Below are 27,162 nucleotides of genomic sequence, written 5' to 3'. Positions count from 1 at the left end.
TGAATCACTTGTCCCAAAGCTGCAAGTTTACCTGAAAACAACTCGCAGTAGTGTGCTTGTCTTTAGCACTCAGATGCCCAACTCCCAATGGGGTCTAAACCCAGATAAATCCGTTTTACCCTGCATAAAGTTTATGCAGGGCAAACTCAAATTGTTCGCCCTCTATAACACTGATAGAGAGATATGCACAGTTGTTTGCTCCCCCAGGTATTAATACATACTCTGAGTGAATTACTAAATAGAAAGCGATTTTATTAAATACAGACAGTAGGATTTAAGTGGTTCAAAGTAGTAACAGACAGAACAAAGTAAGTCACAAGCAAAATAAAATAAAATGCACAAATCTATGCCTAATCAAACTGAATACAGATAATCTCACCCTCAGAGATGCTTCAGTAAGTTTTTCTCAGACTGGACACCTTCCAGGCCTGGGCACAATTCTTTCCCCTGGTGCAGCTCTTGTTGCAGCTCAGGTGATAGCTAGGGGATTCTTCATGATGGCTTCTCTCTCTCTCTGTTCTCTTCCCCCCTTTATATATCTTTTGCATAAGGCGGGAACTCTTTGTCTATCTGGGTTTCCACCCCCACCTCACTGGAAAAGCACCAGGTTAAAGATGGATTCCAGTTGAGGTGACATGATCACATGTCACTGCAAGACTTCATTACTCACTTGCCAGCACACACATATACAGAAAGACTCACAGGTAAATACAGCCATCTGCAGACAATGGGAGTCATCAAGATTCCAAACCATCATTAATGGTCCACACTTTACACAATTACAATAGGCCCTCAGAGTTACATTTTATATTTCTAGTTTTAGATACAAGAGTGGTACATTTATACAAATCAGATGATCACACTCAGTAGATTATAAGCTTTGGAATGATACCTTACAAGAGACCTTTTGCATGAAGCATATCCCAGTTACGTTACATTCACTTATTACCGTATTTTCTCTAAAACCATCTCAGTTACATTATATTGACTTATTATCAAGTTTTTATAAAACCATATAGACTGCACAATGTCACAGTACCAATGAAGGGACAACAGATTCTCCAAGGGAAAACAGTGGAATCGAAGTCCAAGGGGGGAAAATCTAGAGGGATCTCAGCCCCACCAAAATGCAGAGGAATGGTTTTCACTGACCACAGAAAATGGGTAAGGGCAATAATGAGCTTCTTCATCCAGTCACCCACCTTCCAGATCTTTTAGTCCTCACAACCAACCTGAGTCTGGAGGGCTGAGAAGGCTCACCTGGAGACCCAAACCACCTACGTTCTCTGGAGCCAGAAGGAAAAGGCTCACAGCATAAAACTCCTAGGACTGAGAGCGGTCAAGTTAACTCTGCAAAGGTTCCAGCCCACCATAATGGGGAACCACATCCTGGTTCAGTCAGACAGTATGACAGCAGTCATCTATTTAAACAGTCAGGGGGAACAAGAAGCCTGAAGTACTGGAAAGAATGAGGTGATCATAGAACAGTTCCTCCTTTCAGAGTGATCCACATCAAAGGTGATCTGAACCAAGCCAGACTGGCTCAGCAGGTGCAGGATCAACAACTCTGAGTGGTGCCTGAATCAAGAGGTTTTTGATCCGATTGTTCATATGTTTGAGCTCCCTTCAGTTGACCCATTTGCGTATCCTACAACTACAAAAAGGCTGAAATACGTCAGACTCCGGAGCCCTGGGGACAGATGCCTTATCATACACTTGGCCTCAGGACCTACTTTATACATATCTCATCTCAACTCCAGTAAAAGAAAGGATGGAAGAGATGAGGCGACAGTAATTCTTATAATGCTTCGTTGGCCATAGAGACCTTAATTCTCAGACCTGATAGTGCTGAAACCAGAACCCCCACTCCAGCTTCCGTAGAGATCAGACATCCTCTTGCAAGGTGCCCTTCTACATCCAGGCACAAAACAGCTTCAACTAACAGCCTATCTATTGAGACTGAAATGCTAGAATCGATCTGTCCTCCAGACTCAAGACATTTGCTTTCATCTAGGAGGGTATTGACACTAAAAGCATACTCCTCTGTCTGCTCCAGATTCTATAACTGATGGCTAGAGCATAATGCAAATCCTAGAGATCCTAGAATTCCAGCTATTCCGTTTTTTCTCCAAGAAGGCACAGTCAGAGTCCTTCAGCCCAGTATCGTGCATCAGGTGTCGGCTCTTAGTAGCATGCTATTCACAGGATCCTCAGGTTCCCCCACAGACATTATATGTGTAGCCAGATTCCTTCAAGCCATCCAACTAGCCCGACCATTGGTCAGGCCACTCCTTACAAAATGGGACCTTCCACTAGTTTTGAGGGCCTTGACAAGCCATCCCTTCAAGCCTTTGACTTCAGTGTCGGCTTTTTATTTATCCAGTAAGGCTTGTTTCTTAGTAGTTGCCACATCTGGCAGGCAAATGGAGCTGGCAGCCTTATCTGCGCAAGAACCTCCACGAGGACAGTGTGGTGCTCTGGATACCCAGAATCCTTTTTTCCTAAGGTGAATTCCTCCTTCCCCAAGAAGTGATGCTTCTTTTCTGCAAAACAAAGAATTTCTTCCACAATTCTAGCCACACTAGATGGCTCATGAGGCAAGGGTCAGTATTAAATAGAATCATTACCCTAGGACCATTTTTCCTTGCTGTAATGTGCATAGTTATTTCCTTGCCTCTGGAATATCTTGTTAATGAGGTTTTACAGCTTAGAAAGTACTCATCAGGCCAGAATCTTGATTAAGTATAGCCTTTTATGACACTGGTATGCTTCCACTGCTATGGAAAAGGAAAAATTCCCCCGGTGCATTCCCCAGGTGGCATTGGGACATCTGTTTGTGATTCACTGAGCATACTGCTGTGAGAAGTTAGAAAATGGCATTTCAGCAGAGGATATAGAAGTACTTAGAGAAGCTACAATGAAACTAAACCTTTTAGTCTGGATATCAAAGTACAATTCAAAGGTAATTGAAATAGCAATTAACAATGAGCAAAGAAAATCTGTATCCAGAACATTTTTAAGAAAAAGGCTTAAAAATCGGAAAAAGGTGTTTACCTATTGTTTCTTGCTACTTTTTTTTAACTATTGAATAATTATTGATCAGTTAATATTGATTGCTCTGAAAATGTAAAGCCCTATATATATATATATATATATATATATATATATAATGTGTCAAATATTATTAATCGTTATTAATTAGATTTCCTTATGTATTGCCCAACAGTTGTATGAATAATTAGTACTGTTTTTGCTAGGGGAGAATAGGTTTCGGAATGCTTAGATGCATTTTTAAGGCTAGTCTCAAAATCCTTTCCCACACACACACTTCCCACCCCCCCAGGGCTTATCTAGTTTGAGGTTTTGCATTTTGGGTTATTTTTTATAGATTGTAAAATGCCTTGGGACATGTTACTGTACGTGAACTGTGCAATGCAAGAACAGATTGTATGGTATTGACCATGAATTCAAGAACGTGTGTGCGCCTTATGACACCACTGTTAGTGGATCTCTCTCTATAAACAAGCTGCAGTTGTGATGTGTGGTCACATCAAAGTGGTAGAGAGTTTTCATTGATTTTGAAAAGTAGGAGCAATCAAATGCTTTTAAAAAATGCAAAAATAAAATCTGCATCCAATTTGCTTTCATATTTAAATAGTATATTTAAGGTTTGGAAAGAGTTGCCAGAAGGAGTTGTCCTTTTTAGATACATCTGTGTAGAACATTTCATGTTTCTAACATGGCTGAGCACTGTACTGCTGTAAATATGTTCACATGCGTACCCCTTTAACCACAGAAGCACTACATTATAGCAAGTGGGCATACACTTGCCTGCTTCATTTATTCTTGCTCCCATCGTTCAGTAGTGACAAATACTGGAGACAAACCTCAGACAAAAGAGAAATAAAGGTATATGTCACCTGAAAAGGAACAGTGGGATTAAAAAAAGGGGGGGGGGTCGTCATTATAAGTATGCTACAATTCCAATGCTACAATTTAATACCACCTCCTGCGACAACATGGTGGCATACTGTCCCAGTAGGGGTCATTAGATTCTGGGTAGCACTTCTTCCATTAGATCCTGAACACCCTGTCAGCTTCTGAGAATTTTTGCAGGTATTGCTCCTAATCAAGCATTCTAGCAGCAATTCCAGGCCCGAATCCTGCAAAGAATTAGATATTTACATATGCTTATTCCCACACATAGTCCCCTACTATTGCTGTTTTCATTCAGTCACACATGTCTGTGTTGGACTTAAAGCTTAGAATTTATAAATCAGCACGAATACCTGCAAAAAGGTCTAAAAACCTGGTTTACAATTTTCCACACAAAACACCAGTGAGATTATAAGCGGGAGTATACAAAAGCGTGAATTACTCTTTGCAGGATTGAGCTCCTAGGTTGAGATTTTCAAGGCTGCTTAAAGCTAATGGGAAATGGGCTTCCAAATCTCTCTAGTGACTTTGAAAGTTTCAGCCCCCAATGTCTAATTTTGTAAGCTCTTGGAAGAGAATGGTCAAGGAAAGAAGAATGGTAAAGGATTAGAATTGAAGTACAAGCTTGGTAAAAGCCCGGGAATCAAGCCAAAGGTTCTTAGAGGGGGAGCAGGGAGCAAAGTGTGAATCAGAACGCATAATTCCACAAACTGTGACATAGCACGTTTTTTCCAATGCCATGGGTGGAATGCATAGGGCACAAAAAGCCTCTGAGAGGATAATTGAGCCCTAAAACCCCGATACGCTGGTAGGGAAGGGTGATTTGATGGCTTTTTCCTACTTCGTGTGCATTAGTGAAAGCTTTTGTTTAAAGCTTGTACTTCTGTGAGCTGTTGATTTGTGCATGTTCCCTGTGCACTGGTGTTCATGAAGTCAAAGGTTAAATACCCTCCAGTGTTCAAAGTATATAGATGATGCTATTTTAGTTATGTACCCTACATTTTTTCTTTAAAGGGTTTTATGATTAAAGTTGGGGGGAGGATTTCATTTCAACAACAATAAAATAATACTTAGGGTCAATTTCTGCCTGCCTCATTCAAGTGACTAGTTACCTTGACCTCACAGTGGGATCTTAAGAACAAACTTTAGCCAATCAGACTGTTCCCTGAGTCCAAATGGTGTCATAAGCAAATACACTTCGATTAAAAGAAATAGTCAATTCATTGGAACATTTATTGGGAACCTGATTTACCCCTCAGAATTGATTGCACATTGCAATGACTGCTGCTTAAATAGGAGAGCGTTAGCAAAAATTTGGCTTTTTAAGAACATTTGGGCCGTGCCAACGGGCTATGTGTTCTTTAATGTTTAGGGCCAAATTCTTCTTGTTTTACCTCAGTGAGTAGTCCTGTGTTAAATGGGTATGAAATTATAAACGCCAGTCTTCGATTACAGAGACTAACCAGAGATTAAAAGAAATAAGGCAGGTGAAATGCAGGAAATTTTTACATTTTTATAATTATTTTAAAATCATTTTTATTTTAAAAAGAGGAAAAAGGGATAAGAGTGTGTGTATTTATACACAATGAGACTATAGCATGGTGTTTTTAGTACAGTAATTTTTCATATTAAATCTAATCAGACTTTATTTTGTAATAGCTTTTTCTCTTAATCAGCACAGCTGCTCCTGTGGGATGCTAAACTCTCCGCAAGTGTGTCCCAATTAAGGAGATTCTACAGTAATTCTGTGATGTCTGTTTTTGACATCGTAAGCCATATAATGTTACTGAAACATAGAACTGTTTCTTTATATCACTGCTGCTCATTTTAAAAAGTTCATATCTTGAAAACTGGAAAATTTGTACAGAGTTCATAGATAAATTATATAATTCTTCCATGTTGTCTCCATCAGAAATCAGTTTAATAACAAAAGTTTTCTTCCCATGTTCTCCATTTTTTATTTTAAGTATTTTATTGAATCTTTTAATTACAATCCATTGTTCCGATCAGATTAGATCAAAGGATTATAACTTTTTAATATGAGTGAGTTATGAGTTTGTTTTCCTGTTTTTGTTTGATTTTTTTATCCTTTGGAGGGGAGGAGTTTGTTTATGGTGCTGTTACTGTCAAAACGTATATTCTATGAGGGTAAATGTACCTTTTTGTTTGTTTGTTTTACTGAAAGTGGTTATCCTCTTACATTAGGAAATCACTAATGTGATACTATGTCACCACAATGCTGATGCAGTGCTACCCCAAATTTGTACCAAAATGATAGTAAAATTCAGTAGCCTCCCCAGGAAAAAATGTGCATTGCTTTCTTGAACTTTACCAAAGCTATTTTAAACAAAGAGAAATAGAATAGGTTTGGGAGAATTTTTACTCCCAAACTTCCTGTAAATTATTTAATTAACTACGGTAGGTATATTGCCATTCAAATTAGAATCAAATTAGATCTATTTCCAAAAAAGCTGTTAGTACTCTAGTTTGATAGCATACTGTTGCCTTTTATTTGTTTTCTATGCTCCTTTGTAATGTAATCTCTTAATGAATCTGGTATGACATTATTTGAGTGAATTAATATTATTTAACGCTTCCTAATTTTATTTATTTCTAGCACTTATGCAGCTATTCCCATTAAGAATATGATTTGCATGTTGAAAGTTGGTTAGATAAAGTCTTTCTAATAAATGGTGATTCTGTTCCACATTATGCTTTTGGAAAATGTTCAAAGTTTTTTCCTTGTGTAAAGTGCTCTCTAGAGCTAGGATATCAACCCAATCATCATCCCACCTATTGAACATCAATCTTACGGGATTTGTGGTTCAAGAACCAGCACTTTACAATGAGTTATAGCAGTTAGCACATGTAAATTCAAGAGTTATAATTTGCCCTATGATGTGGATTTTATGCATTTTCTGAATTAATTGTCATTGTTTATATGCATATTTACTATACCCCTTTTATTACTTTATTACAATATGTATGTACGTTCATTATATTTTACTTTGCATATTACAAAAGAATATATTTTTTTAAATTAATCATATAAATGTTTTATTATTTCTTCTGTTTTTCTGGACCATATATGTATGGCATATACTGCACCTTTAAGAAAATAATTTAAAATATAAACTATAGCGTAAACATTTAACCAATCAGCTGTTTGGAATTCTTTTAAAACAATAATTGCAGTGGGAAGATTAAACTTCAGTAGCAAGAATCCATTACATACTAGTGCTCAGATTATATGATGGGTACAGTATTAAAAATATCTAGATAAACTATTAACTGCATGCATGAAAAGATTAATATTGTCATCTGGGCATAACCATTCTATATGTATAGGGGAAGTTAATTGCTATATGAATTTTGATGGTGTCGTCTGAAGTATCTTAAACTGAAAAAAAAACGGTATGTTTCTTAAAGCAGAATGTAAATCAAATGTTTGTAAACATCTGGTTTGTTTGAAAAATAAGCGGGATTGATTTTTGCAGATGACCATGCATAACTTAATAAAATGTGATGGTTTTAGAGACAATGAGGCTAGTTCCTTGTCTATCCTATTTAATAGTTTGTAGCATTAAGGATATATAGCAGTACAATTTAGAAACATTTTGTAAAACACCCTGTAACACTTGGTTGGCTGCAGCTGTCATCAATTTTTTTCTGGATTAAGTTTGGTCAAGATAGAAGCTGCCTCATTTTCTGGTTGTCATTTGCCCAGGAAGTAAAAGCAAATTGTAATGAGGGAATCACAGCAGGAGAACCTCCTAACAAATGAGAGGCATATATTGACTGACAGCCAGCATGCCATTTCAGTGATAAATGTATTTTTATACACTGCTGTTCAAGGTCACTTTGTGCTCTCATTGAATGCTGGCTGTCAAATCATACAATTCGCATTTTAATACTAAGTAATTGTTGATGCAGAATGGTTGATACAAAATTATATTACCAGAAGATTAAAAGTTGTTATGTTTTATTAAGTTAAAATTTTTAGTACATGTGCTTTGACTTTATCTTCATATTATTGAAAAGCTATTTGAAGGACAGGCAGAAAATGAATTAAAAAATAAAAGGCAAATATGCTTTTTTCTTCTTTGCACTCAATTTTTATTGCAAGTGCCAGCATTATTTGAATGAACATACCAGTTTAATTACTAAGAACATCTTTAGATTGACTTTTTTTTAGTGAAAATATGTTAAAACAGCTGAACGTAAATGTTTGTTGAATAAGGATTTTGAATTATTTTTGAAATTCACATTTAGACATTTTTGAGAAAAAAATAGTTTTTAGGTGCGGCAACAAAAATTGAAGAAATTGTTTTAACATCTGTCTTTACACATAAAACTGTAATTTTAATATGCACTTTCAATTGTTTCACACTATAAAATGTGTATCTAAACACATAACACACTGTAAGAAAATTTGACATTGCTGTGTGTTTTGAAAGGCAAGTGAGAGAACCAGAAAGGCAGAAGTTACTAGACCCAAGCAAAGAAGAGAGAAACAGAATATCTGTAGAAAGTGAGCTTTCTTAAAACAAAGGCATCAAACTTAATTATATCAGACTATTATTATTATTATTATTTATATACTGTAATGGCACATGGATGGAGAGTGTTTTACAGATTAGATATTTTAAAAACCTAAACCCAAAAATCCATTTTTTGGGAAATACAGTACAGAGAAGATGGGGATCAAGGGTTAGGGGATGATTGTGAAGTGACAGAATTATAGGTGGTACAAAAGAAAAAGAGAACCTCTCAAGTTTCTTCTATGGGGACTTAATGTATTGAACATTCAAGTTATTTTGTTGCATTGTCTTGTGGGTTTTTTTTTTTTTTTTTTTAACAATACAGTCATGATTATGTGCAGAAATGGCAATGGCGACTGACACCTGGAATACTACCCAAAATAAATTAATGTTGAGGAAGGATTTGAAGGCAAAGAGTGAGTTTGTAAATCAGGGCTGAAGGCTCTAGATATAGCAGAAGATAGGGCCCTTAGTTGTAAATTGCTTTTCAGTTGCATGGAAAAAAAAAAAAAAGATGAACAGAGCTACTGTAGGTTGGTGGAAGCTGGAACACAGAATTCTTAAGTTTTGCATTACTCAAAATCCACCATACCTATGGGGTTGTGTTTTTTGTTTGTGTTTGTTTTTTTAGTATTTTACATGTAAAAATATTTGTTGGCAATAACTATATCCTACCCACCACGACTTAGTAGTGTAGTGTTGTTGCATTTAGAAAGCTGTGCAAATTTAGTGTGGGGGTGTGCTGTAACACTATACTAGTGATCTATAAAGATCTTCTGGATCACAGGAATCTTTAGACTATGGGCTAATCTTAATCAGACACAGCTACAGCAAGCTGCTATTTGAAATCAAAGGTCAATTCCGTAATGGAGTATCGATTACTTCCTAAACCACGTTTTGTAGATCCAGAAATGCCAGTCAATTGTAGGCATAAGTCATAAGTAAATATAAGGGTATAAGTTACCAGTGAATTAAATTATGTATTCTGAAATTATAGAAAATTTGGCAGAAATCTGTAGAAATACAAGGAGTTGGGTAATAAAACAGGTTCAGCATGCTAGAGAACACTACAAGAGTGCTATTACACAGATGTGTGCTGCTTCTACAGATGATCCACTGAGAGAAGAAAAATATTCACTGGGCCTAGCAATTTGCACTATTGCTTGGCCATAGCAACTCTAGTTGGGGACTACAAGATGGTGATCTAGAATAGGAGCTAATGTATCTTGGGTGACTTTCTTTTCTCTTACACCATACCAGTTTAAATGACATTGACAATAATCTTAAATTATGGGATCTGTTTGTCATACTGATTCAAATAAATATCACCAGTTAACACTAAAGGGAATTATTTGATCCACTTCTGATGATATATGTAAATGGCAATGTGTGGGTGAGGCTTCTGAGGGGATATTGAAATCATTTATTTAGACTGTAGTATGCTGTTGACACTTACCTATACATCTTTGTTTTCGTCACCTAGGAATCTTCTTGGCTGCTGGATTGTTTCAGAATGGCCAGATAGCAGTTTTAGCCAAAACTTTTGTTTCCATTGTCAATTGGGGCTACAAGTTGTGACCTTTCCTATTGTATACAGACATCACCATCATTGCCCATGCTTTCATCACCTCCAAATTGCAATACAGTCTGTATAAGGCTACACCTGATGATAACTCAGAAACTTCAGCTAGTACAAAATGCATCTGTTTGCTTATTTAACAGTGCTTCACACAAAGAGCATAGGTTCTCTGGTTTTCCAATGCATTTTTAGTGCAATTCCAAGGATTGGTTTTGACTTTCAAAGCTCTTTATGGTTTGGTTTCTGTTCTCAGTGCTTTACATTCACATTAAAATTCAGCTGGGACATAATGGAGACTGCTGGTTGAAGTGTCAAATAAGATTATTTGGTATGGAAGTATCTCATGCATGGGCTCTGCACCAGAATGGCAAGACTTCCGGAGGGATTTACAAACAAGTGTAGGTGGATTTCCACCACCCTTTCTTTCTTTATGGCTAGATGGGAGAGGAAAGTCCCTAAACTTTTCTTTTGTAATATGGGGTCATGATGTAGCAAAGGTTGATAACCACTGATCTAGAGGATCTTGCTTGTTTGATGCAGCCTTCTGTGTTGATTAGGTATGCTCTAGATTTGGGGGGATTTTTTTACTGCAAAGTGAACCAAGTTTTTATGCAAGCTGAGGTTTTCATGGAGGTCAGGTGTCCTTTATCATCACCAAAATGTCAAGAGATTGTGTCTCACTCTTCCAGACATGGACTTTGGTATAGTGAGCCATGCCATTGTGACCTAGACTGCACTGTTGTCATAATGTGTTTTATTTAGTGTACCATTGAAAAACAGCTGTTGCAGAGCACATCAGCATGACCACTCAAGGGGATTTGCCCCCAAAATCAGCATCACTGGCTGGTTGTTAATGAGAGAGCTTCAAAGGCTTCTAATTTTTAATGTGCAAATAGAGCAAATCAATCCAGGTATAGATTGGTTATCTCCTTTGGCGGAAGTGGAGACCTGGAACTGCCTAACTTCCCAAGCTACAAGCAGTAGACAGTGTGTTCTCGGAGGAAAGGGGACTGTCTAATCTGTTCCTGCTTAATATTTGGTCAAAGCACATAGGTGGCACAGTTCAAGGCTAGGTTTCTAGACTTTTATTATGTATGTGTTGGGATTATACTACTTCTGTGTGATACATTTGGGAATGTTGCTTTCTTTGATAACGCAATATCTTCGTTTCCTTTCTGTTCATATACCTACAGAGTTTTGGGAGTAGATATCCATAATGTTGGTGGTAGTGGTAATAAATGTATGTTTCTGCAGTGATGCAGTAGTTACATTAATATCCAGTTCTGTATTTAAAATACTTTTTTCAACTGCTGATTAAAATAAAATGCTTTAGAATATTGCTGCAGTGGAATTCAACACTTAGCACGGGTATTTACCTTTGACAGAACAATTTACTTCAGTGTAGAGTTTGCGATATATTAAACCTTGAAATAGGTTGTTCATAGCTTCCATATATGATGTGCTTCAGTACAGCAACACAGGCAGGTGCAGAAGTCAAATAGTCTCCCAGGAGCATCCCCCATTTAGAAAAAAAACAAATCAATTGGTTGGGCAGAGGGATACTACAAACAGCTGCACTTTGTCCCACCATATTTCTTGTTCAAAATAAACCGTATCCCTGAACCAGTGCCACTGTTATATGCACATATATTAGATTTTTCCATAAATTCAGTAACTAATTCCAAGCAGAAAACCTACCCATTTTGGATGTAATCCAAAAAGTAAAAAACTAAACAAATATTTTATCATGCACTTCCTTATGGAAGCAGCAGAGGCACACATCCTTCCAGGTAGCCTTTAGCACAGCAATAAAATTGTGTCGGCCAGCCAGCCAAGCCTAAAAAGCAAGAACATTGGTTCAAACATTGAGCTGCATAGATTTTGTGATATGCTTATTTACCTGACAAGTAAATAAAAGGGTGAGCATTGCCAAATGCACAATGAATAACCCATGGAAAAGGTAAATCTGTGTTTTAAAGGATTAACGTCAGCTAGGGAAGTACATAAATTAAAACATCAGAGTGATGTGGCTCCCTTAAGGACTGTAGTTATCTGGATAAATTGTCAGTGGTAAAGAGTGCAACAAGTATGCTAGTGCTATTGATTTTCACCTTTGTATTACCAAAACATTTTTCATTGACACATATTAATTGCTTGTTAAGTGCTAAAGAGTTTGATGGTCTAAATATTGAATCATAATTAATTGGCCTTTTAGTTTTCCTTATCATTAAGCAATAGTGATTACATTAAAGGCACAAGGGTTTGCTTAAGTCGACATATCTTGTACATGATGTACAGTAAGAAAATATTACAATAGATTCTTAATACTCGACCTCTTGTAAAGTGCAGTATATCTTACTTTCTATCGTCATGTAAGCTACTGTACTTCCCCGCCATCAATTATAGGGTGCGTCTTCCTATTGTAATTCAAGTTATAATGTTACAAACTCAGTTCTCAATAGGGAGGTTATAATGTTGCCATTTAATGCCAAGTTTTAGCCTGATACAGCACAGAGGCACTCAGTGCAGAAACAATAATTATACTATGCATATTTTTCAGAAAATAGTTTAAACTGTTGTGCATTTCTAATTCTAGTATTTTTATTGCACAATAATAGCAAAAAGATATTTTCAAAATTAAGTTGTATAGGCACTTATACCAAATTTTTCAAACAGGTTTTCCTAAACTCAGGAAATAAATCTGTTTTTAACCACCTAATGGCTTGAGCCTGAGTTTATTGATGTCAGTGGTAATCTCCCATTTACTTACATGGTGCAGCGTCAGGCCTTTAGTGGCCTGATTTTCAGAAGCGCTGATCATCTACGGCTCCCACTGAAGTCATTAAGATCTGTAGGTACTCCAGCACAGCACTTTTGAATATTGGTTTGGTTGCAACAGTTTAGGCATCCAAACTTGAAGATATTTCTTGGGGCTGCAACTTGGGAGCCATCATCAATACCATCCTCTCTTGCCCTGTATATTCAGGCTGTATATAAACCTTCCCACTTCCGTAATATTTCTAAAATATATCTTTTTTTGTCTAGATGGGCAAACTTTAATCCAGAATCTCTCACCTTATGTATTGTAACCTCTTCTCCAGGATCCCTGAACCATCACTTTATTCTCCCCATACAAAAGCAACTGCTATGATCATCTTCCTTACAGGTTGCTTTGATCATACTGTAGAACCTCAGAGTTACAGACACCTCAGGAATGGAGGTTGTCCATAACTCTGAGGTGTTCATAACTGTGAACAAAGTGCAGTTTGGGCTCCAGTTCCAAGCCAGATTCCAGCAGCTCCCTCCTCAGTGCCAGCAGCTTCCTTGCAGGCAGCATCTTTCCCTGAATCAGACTGCAAGCCTGTCCCGCTCCCAGCCGGGGGAGGTGGGTGAAAACAGTGGGATGGGGGAGAGAGGCAGGGGTGAAAGCAGCGCAGACCCCAGTGCTGCTCCTGCTTTGCCAGCTGCCCTGGGCTGGCAGTCCCAGCATCTTCACTCCTAGATGTAAGTGGGTGCCATGTGGATGGGTTGGGGACAGGCAGCCCAGATGTGCCTGCCTTTAAGATGCAATACAGGCACAGTACAGGACAGTGTTTGGTTTTTTTTTTTTTTTGTCTCCACTGCTGCCTGATTGGTTACTTCCAGTTTCACATGGTGTCCAGTTGACCAGTCAGTCCATAACGCTGGTGTGTTTGTATCTTTGAGGTTCTACTGTATTAACTTTTTCTCTCACTGACTGCCCTTGTTTCACTGAACCAAGTTCAAACTTCTTGTCCTACCTTTCAAGACCCTTCACAGTTCTGCCCCTCTTTATTTGACTACTCTTGTCTCTTATTGTGCCAGTTTCATCTCCTACAGTCTACCAACAATGCCAGTTTTGTCTGACCTTTTGTCAGCTTCTCATGCAAACATTTTCATGACTTCTTCCATCCTGTTCTTGAGTGTGGAATGTCCTCCCCTAACTGATCCATAATGCTATCATTCTATACTATAGATCTCTCCTTAAGAATAATTTAGCAGTGATGCCTATAAGAAATCAATCAATTAATAACCATTTAAGTATTCATAATTATCAAGAAAAAATTGCAGTTGTGTATAGATATATTTAAAAACTGTATCTGTCTTTGCCAAGTATTTTTGATGTCACTTGCCTCCTCAGATTGTGAGATCTTCAGGTAGGGTGAAACATCGAGCACAAAGGAGCCCCAGTTCTGCTTAGAACTCCAGACACTGCCTTCATGTAAATATTAAGTAATACACCAGCTGTGAATTTGGCCCAAGTAAAGCTACACAAAAAGTATTTAGCTTTTAATTCAAGTGAAAGATATTGCTACGGTTTGAAATTTAATATAATACTTATACATAGATTTCAAAGTGCTTTACGAAGATGAATAAGCATCATGACCCCAAATTTACAGATGGGGAATTTGAGGTACAGAGCGTTGTGATTTGCTAAAGGTCACACAGCAAGTCAGTGGCAGGAACAGGAGTAGAATCCAAGGCTCCTGACTCTGGGTCTTATGCACATAAAAATTGCCTATAGGTTTTTGCTTTAGATAGAAGATGATGGATGTGATTGTAATGTTGAAGTCAATTGGAGTTTTGCCCAAGTTAGGAATCGAGACTAGGCCTTGGAAAGATCTTTGGTTGTATGGGTTTACATGAAATATATTTCATTACAACAGTTTGTGAATTGTATATCTACTGCTGCGCCGTTTACAGGTTATCGTTTTAAAGCAATGTTTCTCAAACTGGGGTCCGTGGACCCGAGGGCACTCCAGGGGGTCTGCCGGCCCTGCTCATCAACTCCTCCCCTTCCCTCCCTCAACCCCTCCCTCTCCCTCCTACCCTCCCAGTGCCTCCTGCATACCGCTGAAGAGCTGTTCCCTGGCGTGCAGGAGGCACTGGGAGGGTGGGGGAGGAGCGGGGATGGGGCATGCTCAGTGGAGGGGGTGTGGAGAGGAGGGGTGGGACATTGGGGGAAGGGGTGGAGTGGGGGTGGCGCCTGGGGCTGACAGGGGAGCTTGGGGGTCCGCAAAAAAATTAAATCAAAATGGGGGTCCTTCAGATGCTAAAGTTTGAGAACCGCTGGTTCAAAGTATATGTGAGAAAATGTTACGTGCCACTAGTGGTTGAGTATTACGTCTTTTAAATAATTCCTTTACATTTCATCTGCTACAAAAGGTTTGAACTTTTAATTAACATTTTTTATGGCAGTGGTCCAAAAGATTTTAATTGCATGCTGCTAATTTAATCAAGTTTGGACATAAATGATTATGTCGATCAGTAGGAAAGGAACAGTGCTGCAAGCCTGTGCATCCCAAGAGCTTTCCCATTTTCAGAAGGGCAAGTGACGCTAAAACATGCCAAGTATGTGCTTGGCTGGGAGATGTGTACTGTGGTTTTTGGCAGTCATAAGTCTTTTTACTTTTTAAACCTAAATACCTTTTTAAATATTAGAAATTTGAAATTCTAAAATAAAATCCTATGTATTTTAAGACTTAATTATGCATTTTCCATTATTTGTAGATTTTTCAGTATGAGCACTAAATTCACTAAAGATATAAAAGATGTTAAAAATATCAAATTCTGTTATTGTAAGGTAGTCAAGTAGAACGAAGTTCAGGCCATGCAAGAATTTCCATAATAAAAACAACTTAGTTTGACAGGTTAGTTTGCCCATAAAAGAATTATTACTCCCACTTAACAATAAACTCCCAAGTAAATATTTTAGACATGCAATTTAAAACTGATTTTTTTAACCTAAGTATTCTACTTTAAAAAGCAATTCAATTAAAGCCATATTTTGTTAAGATACCTGACAAATGGCTTTGATTGGATTTAAAAACTGCAAGTTGGCAAGAGATTTGTTTATAAAATGATTTAATTCAGTTTTATAGGCTGAGAGGTTATTAGCACAATAAAAGAAATTGTCAAAATATTTAAAACAGAAACATTGACTAAAAGCACACGCCTGCAGAGGATCAAGGCTCATTGTGAGGGAAAGTAGTTAGGGGACAAGACTTGCCTGTAGAGAATGTGGATGATTTGTAACACCTGTCAAGAATGGTCTAGGTCCTGCCTCAGCATAGGAGGTTGGATCAGATGACCTCTTGAGGATCCTTCCAGCCCTACATTTCTGTGATTCTATGATTTGATGGCTCTGAAATCAACCTATTTTGTATACTTGTGAGGATGAAGATTTTCCTTTGAAGTGACCTGCAAATACATTTTCATTTGCTGATGTCAGGAGACCTGCTGAGAAGGAGTGATTTCTAAAAGTGTACCTGCACCTTTTGGGTATTCAAGCAAGCATGTAGGTGTCAAAGCAAAATGTGTATTGCAATAGCAGGAATACCCATTTTGAGTGCAAATGGAGGTTTTTCTGTGTACAAAGTGGCATGCTGTCAAACTTTGCACGTGTAGTTTCTGGGGCTTGTTTGAAAATTTAGTCTTGAGCATTTTTCTCATTTGTTATTGTAATGTTATCACATGTTCCTCCAAATAGCACCTTTCTTGTTTCACATAACGGAGAATGAAGTGTGCTTACTGTCTGTAAGCTTCAAAAATATTGATTGCTGTCATTGTAATGGTTATAATGAATTTTATGGTGACATTTCAAATTTAAATATATCATGTCATATGTTCTTTCCTTGAGTTACTGCTACCCTGGGATGATAAACACCGAGTGTAAAAATGTGTCATGTTAATATTGTGCAAAGACTCTATCTGGTCCAGTAATTTAATTATTTCATTTTATTTTAAATTAAGTTTTTCCTTCTGCATCCTCTGATTTACATTTGTTTAATTATGGTAGATAAACAGAGTCCTATTTTATCTTATCTTATCTATGAAGCTTTTTGAGCCATATAAATTTTCAAAAGCCATTCATGGATACTGACTTCGCAGTAGGTGGAGGAAAGGTCAGTTCTGCTACACAGAGGTCAAAGAAAAAAAAAAACTGTGCACCAAGAGATCTCATGCAAATAACCTCCCAACATCTTACTATGGGCCTCTCCACTCCTGAAGTTGTGGTCCCTTGAATTGCAGTGATAACTACCTTCAGCACCCCAAGATAGGAAGAAAAAAAAAAGCACCAGTCATGGTCAAAGGCATGATTTGGTTTGGTTTTTAAAGAGTACCTGGCATTAAGGATCAGAGAGAAAGAGGTTAACTTCTAATCATGAAAGACAAGCGGGGGGCTCCTATTGGGATTACATGAGAATCCTTTAACAACCCTCACCTATTTGAGAAAAATTCTTGATTGCTTCTTCTCTCCCCAGTGTCCCGTCCCATTTGCCATTTCTTCAAGTGAGAGAAAACTGCATATGGTGGTTCTTTTTTCTGTGGCTAACAGAAATGAAACCCAATGAGAGAGACTTCCCTCCCACACACCGCCTTTGAAGGTGTATACCAGCTGGCAAAATGTCAGTCAACCTGTAAATAATCATTGTTAGGACAACAGGAAATGTATTCAGTATGCTATGGGACTCTCCCAAGGTCACAGCCCTGAACCTAATGTCCGCATACAATAATCAAGCAGGATGGAATCTGTGATTGTAATACTGGAAATGGTGGTCCCTAATTTGCTATCATCTAGTTCCTAATTTCACATTACACAGCAACTGGAACCCCTGGCAATAGGCAGGAGACATCTTCACTGAATAACTATGGGGATCCACATTATTTCTCTGGACTAGCTGCCACAAGAGGCTGCTGTATCCTTGATAGCACATTTATGCAGGGGGGGAGAAAATGTTGGGGAACTATGCAAAAATATCTACAGATTCATTGGAATTTAGCAGTCTCCAAAGATATACAAAACATAGGTGAAAAATTCTCCGAGGTTTCAAACATAAGGCATGAGATTTGGAAGCTGGGTAACAAGGAAGAATCACTGATCATGTGACTATAAAGCTGTAGATGGGATGTCATTCCCTAACTGCCGGTTCCATTTTGACCACAAAACATAACCGGTATAGATATAATCACCTTCCCAGCAGATGAAGGTTGGCAAGTAAATGCTTGAAATTGTTCCACCAAAGGTTTCTGAACAGTCAGCTTCTGAATCTCATGCCTGACATTTTAAACCAAGAGTTTAGCACTATTCGTACAAATAACCAAGAGAAGAATAATTCCCTTTTCTTCTAGTTAAGGTCGTAATTTGGCAAGTCTGAACCTTTTTCTACTATTCTATCAGAACATTTCTTCAGAATCCCTGAAAATGGACAATGTTCTCGTACGTGTATGCAAAACCACCAGAATTGGCATCATTGTTAACAGTCTCAGCAGAGAAAGCAAAGATGGCATGGAGACTTTATTACTGTTGTACCTAGTTTAGGGCTGATGTACAGCGGAGTAGCATGGGGAAGCTTCAGCTCCTGCTGTACCTGTTCTGAGAACACACAGAGAGAAGCCACCTGCCTCCCAGTGCTACCTTACCCTATCACTAAGTTCACTCTCATTTATGAAATAATGAAATTATATTTGGTTTTCAGTTTGCCAAACTATGATCTCTTCACTATACTTCGTTTTAACTGACAATTATGACCTATATTTATAAGTCATTTCTATAGATACACACACAGTTAGATTTGTGTTCAGTTTTTGTCTGTGTGGCACCATAATGGTTCTGAATAATTAATCTTCTAAACTACATTTTTTCCTCTTTGTTAGACTATCCATGGCCATAAAGGGCCAATAACAGCTGTGGCTTTTGCTCCTGATGGACGGTACCTTGCCACTTATTCCAACACAGACAGTCACATCTCCTTTTGGCAGGTAAGAATAGACACAAAAGGTGAAGATATATATGCGATGCTAGTATTGTAAATGGGGTTGAGTTTTGGCATTTGTAGTCAACTTTTTGGGTCTTCTTTAAAAATGTTATTCACTACTAATGTAACCTCTGACAAAGGAAAAAAAAATGTATCATAGCTGAAATAACAAGCATTCCAAAAATCAGGAAATTCCAAAACTTAAAGCTTAAACCACAACATCAGTGCTGTCATTTTGGACAATCTGTATACAGAGCTATATCTCCCCACTGATTTTCTCTTGCTTCCCCTTATTTTATGCCCCACTAGTTCTTTTTCACATGCTATCTGTGATGCTCTCACACAAGTATGCTGATAAAGGGTAAAATTTTCAAGTGACATAGGCCCTTAGGAATTTATGTACCATTGAAATTCAATGGGATTTAGGCTCCTGAGTGCCTAAATCACTTAAACATTAGACTTCGGCTCCTTAGTGTCTTAGGGTAACATTTTGACAAATTTCTCCACTCATGTTATCTGTATAAATAGATTATAACTTGTATAAATATATAGGTTGAATAAAAATATATGTATTAACAGATAAGCCTCTTGCAGTATGGACCTCTGTCTATCTTAGGTGCTATATATTACCCATTATCTGAGCATCTCACAATTTTATATTATATATATATATATATATATATATGTATATATAAAAAAATAGTACTTCCCTCTATATATCGCCTCACAACACACCTGTGAAAGAGGGAAGTACTATTATTCCCATTTACAAATGGAGAACTGAGGCACAGAGAGACCACACAACTTTACCAAGGAAATAGGAAGGTTGTGGCATGGCATTGAATTGAACCTGGATCCTTGAGTTCCAGGAAGCTAACACCCTATCCATTAGACCACCCTCCTCTGTTTGCATTTTATATCTGTGATGTTGTCTGTGATTACCAATTCTCCTACATAAATAATAGTATATACCTTTGTAGTACTATTTTTAAATGTAAGGTGAGTATTACAGTAACTCCTCACTTAAAGTTGTCCCCATTAACGTTGTTTCATTGTTAGGTTGCTGATCAATTAGAGATCATGCTCTTTTAAAGTTGAGCAATGTTCCCTTATAACATTGTTTGGCAGCTGCCTGCTTTGTGCACTGCTTGCAGGAAGAGCAGCCTGTTGGAGCTAGCTGGTGGGGGCTTGGAACCAGAGTGGACCGAAAGCCCCCTTATCAGCTCCCCTAAGTTCCCTGTGTGGCAGCCACCCAGCAGGCTAGCAATTCCCTCCACCCACTGCTGCGTGCAGTGTGTCCTCCCCTCCCCCGCTCCTTTACCCCATCGCCACAGAGCCGGGGGGGGAGGAGGGTACACAACAGGGCTCAGGACAGAGGGAGCTTGCTGGCAGCAGCTGCTGTCTCAACTTGCTGATCTACTTAAAAAGGCAATGTACTTAAAGTACGGTCAGCAATGCACGTCTGTCTCTCTCACACAGGGTGTGTGTCTCTGTCTCCCTCTGCCATGCTGTCTCCCCTCCCTCCATTCGTGCTGCCTTGTAGAGTATGAGGCTACATTAACAATAATGTGTTAACCCTTGAGGGCTCAGCTGAGTGCTAGTTCATCATTTAGCAGTAAGGCATTCCCTGGGAAATATCCCATCCTCTGACTCCTCCACCTCAACCAAGCTTCACAATCATCATTGCTGTGTACAGTATTAAATTGTTTGTTTAAAACTTGTACTGTGTATATGTATGTGTGTGTGTGTGTGTGTGTGTGTGTATGTATATATATATATAGAGAGAGAGAGAGAGAGAGACTCTTTTGTCTGGCAAAAAAAATTCCCTGGAACTTAACCCCCCTATTTACATTAATTCTTATGGGGAAATTGGATTAATTTAACATAGTTTCACTTAAAGTAGCATTTTTCAGGAACATAACTACAACGTTAAGCGAGGAGTTACTGTACTGTGTTTTTTGCTGTTCATGTGCACACAAAAAATGTGTAACCTCTAGGTAACTCGAGAACATTCGGAAGTTTGGAACTTTATGGACTAATACTATATTCTTAATAAAATACCCATACTTTTATAGTGTGTATTGATGTCTTGTAGATGTAAGGGTATATTGATGGTTGACCAAATAAGAGCCTGCACTTAGTGAGTAGGCCCTCTAAGCAGGTGTTTCGGGTGTTTGTTAGTTTTTATTTCCTTTAAATTAATTTTTATGCTAAGGCTTGAGAATTTGATCTCAGTATTTTAATCAAAATTCTTATTATTGTTAATATATATTTATATTATATAGTGCCAAAAGTGAGCTGTGCACTTTATAAAAAGCAGGATGACCACATCCCTACCCTTTCGAGTTTAAATTAATAGTTTGAACAATCTTTTTCTTTCTTATGTTTTTTTTATCCTGAAAAGGGCACATGAACAGATCACTATGCAAAGTTGAGCTTTATATCTTGAGACTTTTTTTCCTTAGACTTTGCAGTTGGGCTAGGTGATGGGGTAGATTTGGGTTGCTCTATCCCCTTTTTTCTCTGGAGCTAAGAGTTCAAATTCTATTTCAGGTCACCAGTATAAAGGATTTTAGTAGTTGCAGTTTAGTTCCCCTTTGATCGTAGCAAAACATCAGCACTCAGTTTAGCATGATTGGCAGAACCCAAGAGACAACAGGAAGGAAATAACAAGTCAGGGTAAAGGTTTGTTGGTAAAGCTGGATGGGGAAATGTGTACAGCACAACCCTCATTTATGCATAACCTGTCCCTAGCTTTCTTGTGCAATCAATTCATATGTAATTCTAAAAGAAAAAGACATTGGCATTAATGTATTGAGGTATTAATTGCTTTACATTTAGTTTCCATTCATATTTTTAAGAAATTAACGATCATCTGTACCTTACATGTCATTAAAAGTTTTAAAACGTATGCATTTACATAGGAAAACCAACTCAAATGGCCAAAGGATGTAAAAGTTTTTAAATTGTAAACTTAAATAATAGTTATCTGAAAAATAGTGGGCTTGATCCTGCAGTTCATGCAGGCAAAATACCCATCGAAGACAGTGGGAGTTTTGCCAGCAGTAAGACTCCAAGACTGGACCCAGTATGCCTGCAGATGTTAGTTAATTTTTTTTTAATTTTCCACAATTTTCTGTATGTCATTCAGTAATACGGTACATGCCATAAAATGTACTGAATTATTATCCATCATATATTGTGCTTTCTGAAATAGTGAATAAGAACAGTAAAAATGTTCAACCATCAGTACATATACTTAGTTTAACTACCTGGGAAAGCAATCAGGCTTATTGATTTTGATCTTTTACATAGAATCATAGAAAAGGGACCTCACTTAAAAAAAAACACTTCATATTCAGGCACAGGTTTAAAAATGTGAATTGCCAGATTTTACTGTGTGTAAATCTATCCATGTTAAACTGGCTTTTACATAAAGAGTTAAATGTACCTATGCATTTAGTTTTAAAATGTGACCTCGTGCACTAGTGATTTTTTTTCCCCTCTGTGTTCTATTCGGCACTATTATTAATGCAGGAAAATCAGTAACATTAGTCATCTTAAAAGGGTTATTACTCAAGATGATTTAAATTGTGAAAATGTCAGTGGTGCTTGCATGCTCCCTGCTAGAGATGCCATGATTTACACTCTGACACCATTCTGCTGCTGAGAAGGACTAGAAAAAGTAATGGCTTATATTTTGTACTGATCAGAATTCAGAACATGGTGTCAGCAATAACACATCTTAAATGTCCTAAGATTTGCCCAGGTTTCATGTGCCCAGTCCTAGGTATCGAGCTGGACCATCATCTACCTATTGTATAGAAATCCGGTTTAGATATAGATATAGGTTTTCTAAACCTTTTCTCATTTTTGTTGCTCTCCTCCAATTTATTCATCTCTTTCCTAAAGTGTGATGCCAGAATTGGACACAGTACTCCAGTCCAGGCCTCTGTGTCAAATAGAGCAGGATAGTTACATCCCATGTCTTACATATGACACTCCTGATAATACACCCCAGAATAATAATAGCCTTTTTTGCAACTGCATCACATTATTGACTCATGTTCAGATTGTAATCCACTATAATTCCCAGATCCTTTTCAGTAGTACTACCACTTAGCCAGCTAGTCCCCATTCTGTAGTTGTGCATTTGATTTTTCCTTCCTAAGTGAAGTACTTTGCACTTATCTTTACTGAATGTCATGTTGTTGATTTCATAGAATCATAGAATCATAGAATATCAGAGTTGGAAGGGACCTCAAGAGGTCATCTAGTCCAACCCCCTGCTCAAAGCAGGACCAATTCCCAGCTAAATCATCCCAGCCAGGGCTTTGTCAAGCCGGGCCTTAAAAACCTCCAAGGAAGGAGACTCCACCACCTCCCTAGGTAACGCATTCCAGTGTTTCACCACCCTCCTAGTGAAATAGTTTTTCCTGATATCCAACCTGGACCTCCCCCACTGCAACTTGAGACCATTGCTCCTTGTTCTGTCATCTGCCACCACTGAGAACAGCCGACAACTCTCAGACAACTCTCTCATTCTCTAATTTGTCAAGGTTGTTTTTAATTCTAATCCTGGCCTCTAAGTACTTGTGATCCCTCCCGGCTTGGGGTCATCCACAAATTGTATAAGCACATGGAGAGGGAGGGATAGCTCATTGGTCTGCTAAACCCAGGGTTGTGAGTTCAATCCTTGAGGGGACCATTTAGGGATTTGAGGCAAAAATCTGTCTGGGGATTGGTCCTGCTTTGAGCAGGGGGTTGGAGTAGATGACCTCCTGAGGTCCCTTCCAACCCTGATATTCTATGATTCTGTGATTTTCCACTCCATTATCCAAGTAATTAATGAAAATATTGACTAGTACTGGACCCAGGACTGACCCCTGTGGGACCCTATTAGAGATATGCTCTCCCTGTTTGACAGCAAACCATTGATAACTACTCTTTGAGTACAGTCTTTCAACCACCTGTGCACCCACCTTATTAGTAATTTCATCTAGACCACACTTCCCTAGTTTGCTTATGAGAATGTCATGTGGGACTGTGTCAAAAGCCTTATGAAAGTCAAAATATATCACATCTACTATTTCCCTCCATCCACTTGGACAGTAACACTGTCAAAGAAGAAAATTAGATTGGGTCAGCAGGATTTGTTCTTGACAAATCCATGTTGACTATTTCCTATAACCATATTATCCTATAGATGCTTACAAATTGTTCCAGTATTTTTCCAAGTAACTAAGTTAGGTTACTGGTCTGTAATTCCTTGGGCCCTCTTTGTTCCCCTTTTTAAAGATAGGTGTATTATGTTTGCCCTTCTCCAGTCCTCTGGAAATTCACCTGTCCTCCATGAGTTCTGTTATGGCATTGGGACCACTCTTGTTCTGTCATGCAGATATACTCCAGCATCCAAAAGGTCTTTTCCATCTCTAATTTTTGTGATTTTTAACATGTTTAAATCTATATTCCAGCAGAAATATAACAGTTGTAATTTTTGATTACTTATTGCAGTTCTGAAATGATATTGTGTTAAATGAATATAAAGAAGTTGTAGATGATACTTTTTAATATGTTAAGTGATAGACTTCATTATAGGTTTAAGCTAATATATTGGTTCAGATCTCACTATTTAATTTGAAGTAGATAGAATTAAAGGAAAGTGGAAATTTTAAAAAGGCAAATGGTGAGACTGGAATTAATTTTTTACCACTAATTCTGTTTCTAAACTTTGCTGAGTTTCCATGCCTTGCAAAATATTGTAACTTACAAAAACCATAAACTTGGCTGTATTTTATTTCTCCATTTAGTCCAATTTAAAAAAAAAAAAAAAACATTTTCATCATGTCTTGCAGGTAAAAAAGGGAGGAGAACTTTTTAAAATATGGTGTGACGGGGTTGGGACTCACCACCTGGCGCCTCCTTCTGGTTGTCTCGGGAATTAGCTCTGTCCAGTGGAGCGCCACCTCCTGCTGGTGTCCCGTCCATCATCTCGCCCTTGATTGGCGTGTCTGGACCCGCGTTGCTCCCAAGCTCGCGGCGTCCTCTTCCAGACGCTGCCCTCCGGCAGTGCCTCTTAGTCCATCCTCACCCCCTTCTGGGGGGATCAATCAGCTGCCTCTCTGCGTCCTGGCTGATGTGGTCAGCTGCACCCTCAAAGTCACTCCCTTCTTGGCAGAGCTTTGGTGCAGCTCTAGATGGCTGCTCCGGCGGCCGGGTGCAAGGCAAGGGGGAAAGGGGGGGACCCAGGCCCGCCCAACCCAGGAACCCTCTAGTGGCAGCCATCCTGCCCTCTTCTCTCCCTCCGTCTGTCCACATCCCTGGGCCGCTTCCCCTTTGGCCCCTCGCACTGGCTAGGCTCTTCCCTTCAGGGCCTGCAGCCTGACAGACTCCAGGCTGGAGTTACCCTCTGCTCCCCCGGGCCTGCCCAGCACTGCGCTGTCCCGGGTGCTAGTCTCCCAACCTGGAGACAGACCTTCCCCTGTCAAAGGCCTGGGACAGACTGCCTGCTTCTGTCCTGAGCAGCCTTCTTATAGGGCTGAGCCTGGCCTGATTGGCTCCCTCCAATCTGGGCCCTGATTGACTCCCTATAAGGCCTTCCCTGATTGACTCCCTGTCTGTGGAGGCCCACTGGCCTACTGCAGCCCAAATTCAGGGAGTGGGGCAGCCGCCCCCCCCCCCCCCCCCCCCCCATGGCTATAAAAGTGTCGTTTAAGATAATGTAAAGTCTACAGTTCTGTAGGAAAAAGGAAAGCAGTAAAATAGGTACTACTAAATTTAGCACTAGTTTCATTTTGCAGAGTTGTGTATAGAGTTAATTAAACATTTGCAAACATACTGCTTAGATTCTCAGCATCTCTTTAGTTTAAGAAACAGTGTTTTTCGGTGGACTAAATAAAATTTTAATTGAAGGTCGTTAGAGAGGGCAGCCATGTTGGTGGTACTGGCAGGTATTATTAAAAGTTTTCTGTAAATACCAAAAGGCTTTGTTTCACATTAAATTATTCTTCACAAGAAACCCTTTTATTTCAGTGTTGACTCTCTCTTTTTCTATTACTGCAGATGAACACCTCTCTTTTGGGAAGTATTGGAATGCTGAATTCTGCACCTCAGCTCCGCTGTATTAAAACATACCAGGTGCCTCCTGTCCAGCCTGCCTCACCAGGTTCACACAATGCACTCAAACTGGCACGGCTGATCTGGACTTCCAATCGCAATGTTATTCTTATGGCGCATGATGGCAAAGAACATCGATTTATGGTCTAGAGTCAGGCTCTCTATTGCTAGAAATACATTTTTTGTTGTAAAATTCCCTATAATTCTCTCTTTCTCTGTTCTTTTGTAACACTGGATTACCCACACCAGTGCCTATATAAATCATCCAGTGGGACCAGCCAGACTGCAACATTTCTGCATGGTTCCCTAGAGCATTTGAATCTTGCTTGTGCCAGCTATTGATTCAGAGGTATGCCCACCAGCTCAACCAAGTGTGGTTATTCTATCATCATGTAGTTTTTCCTTGCCGTTGATAGGAGGGACGAAGATGGCTATTGGGAATGCTCTTGTTGCTTGGTGCAACAGAAGCTGAAAAAAATCAATAACACTGAGGTTGCACTCCTTGACTAGATCAGCCTTTTCTGAAGTTGGGCTGAATCAAGTCAATTTTAGATTGAAGTAATGCAGAGCAGTCCTAATTATAAATATTATTTTCCTTTTGAAGTTCTTAAAGAATCTTACTGTTTACCAAAAAGGTTCCATGTTTACATGTACTTTCTTCTAGTGACTATGGGGTGATCATTGGGTGAGGTGTCATAGGCTTTAGCAGTTAGCCTCTTGGGGATAACTGGCATGGGATTCATGAGCAAGTATATGAGGAATTAGGTTTTCAGGACAAGAGTAGCCTTTGTTCTCATTTTGAAGAAGCATATTTCCTCATATAAAGTTTAAATTCTTGATTGAATTGGAAGTTATGGCATACTAGGTCATTGTTTTTGTGACCTGGAAGAAAGAATTGAGGAGTCCACATGTAAATACCAAGAATCTCTTAAAGAGGGGAAAAGGAAACTTGAAAAAAAGAATACTTATGCACAAAGGTGTGTTTTTTCTGTATTCCCTTTGCTTCCACTGCAGATATTTATATTTTAAAAAGAGCATTCTCTTTCCCACTTGTGCTGGAACTTGCAGGGAAATGAGAATCCTGCATTTATGCCATCACATCCTGTTGCTGTATACATTATTGCAGTGTTACAAACTCACAGTTTGGCTTCATTGAAGGATTGAGGAGTAAAAATGCAAATACACTTGATGAAAACACAGATATCGCTGATAT

At 38.6% G+C, this 27,162-nt stretch overlaps 1 protein-coding gene across 5 annotated transcripts in view; it reads left to right on the top strand.

Annotated features, from left to right (window-relative positions):
* WDR7 (WD repeat domain 7) overlaps positions 1-26,403 on the top strand; it is a 344,118-nt gene extending 317,715 nt beyond the window's left edge. For all 5 annotated transcript variants that reach the window (XM_054032283.1, XM_054032282.1, XM_054032281.1 and 2 more), the window contains 2 exons: positions 18,733-18,837; positions 25,896-26,403. In XM_054032283.1, the coding sequence (XP_053888258.1) occupies positions 18,733-18,837; positions 25,896-26,099 (309 nt within the window). In that variant the 3' untranslated portion in view covers positions 26,100-26,403. The remainder of the gene's footprint in view (positions 1-18,732; positions 18,838-25,895) is intronic.
* Positions 26,404-27,162: the final 759 nt, after the last annotated feature.

This window comes from Malaclemys terrapin, chromosome 6 (genome assembly GCF_027887155.1).
Source record: "Malaclemys terrapin pileata isolate rMalTer1 chromosome 6, rMalTer1.hap1, whole genome shotgun sequence".
Classification (NCBI taxonomy): domain Eukaryota; kingdom Metazoa; phylum Chordata; order Testudines; family Emydidae; genus Malaclemys; species Malaclemys terrapin.
This window is presented reverse-complemented; position numbering and strand designations above follow the sequence as displayed.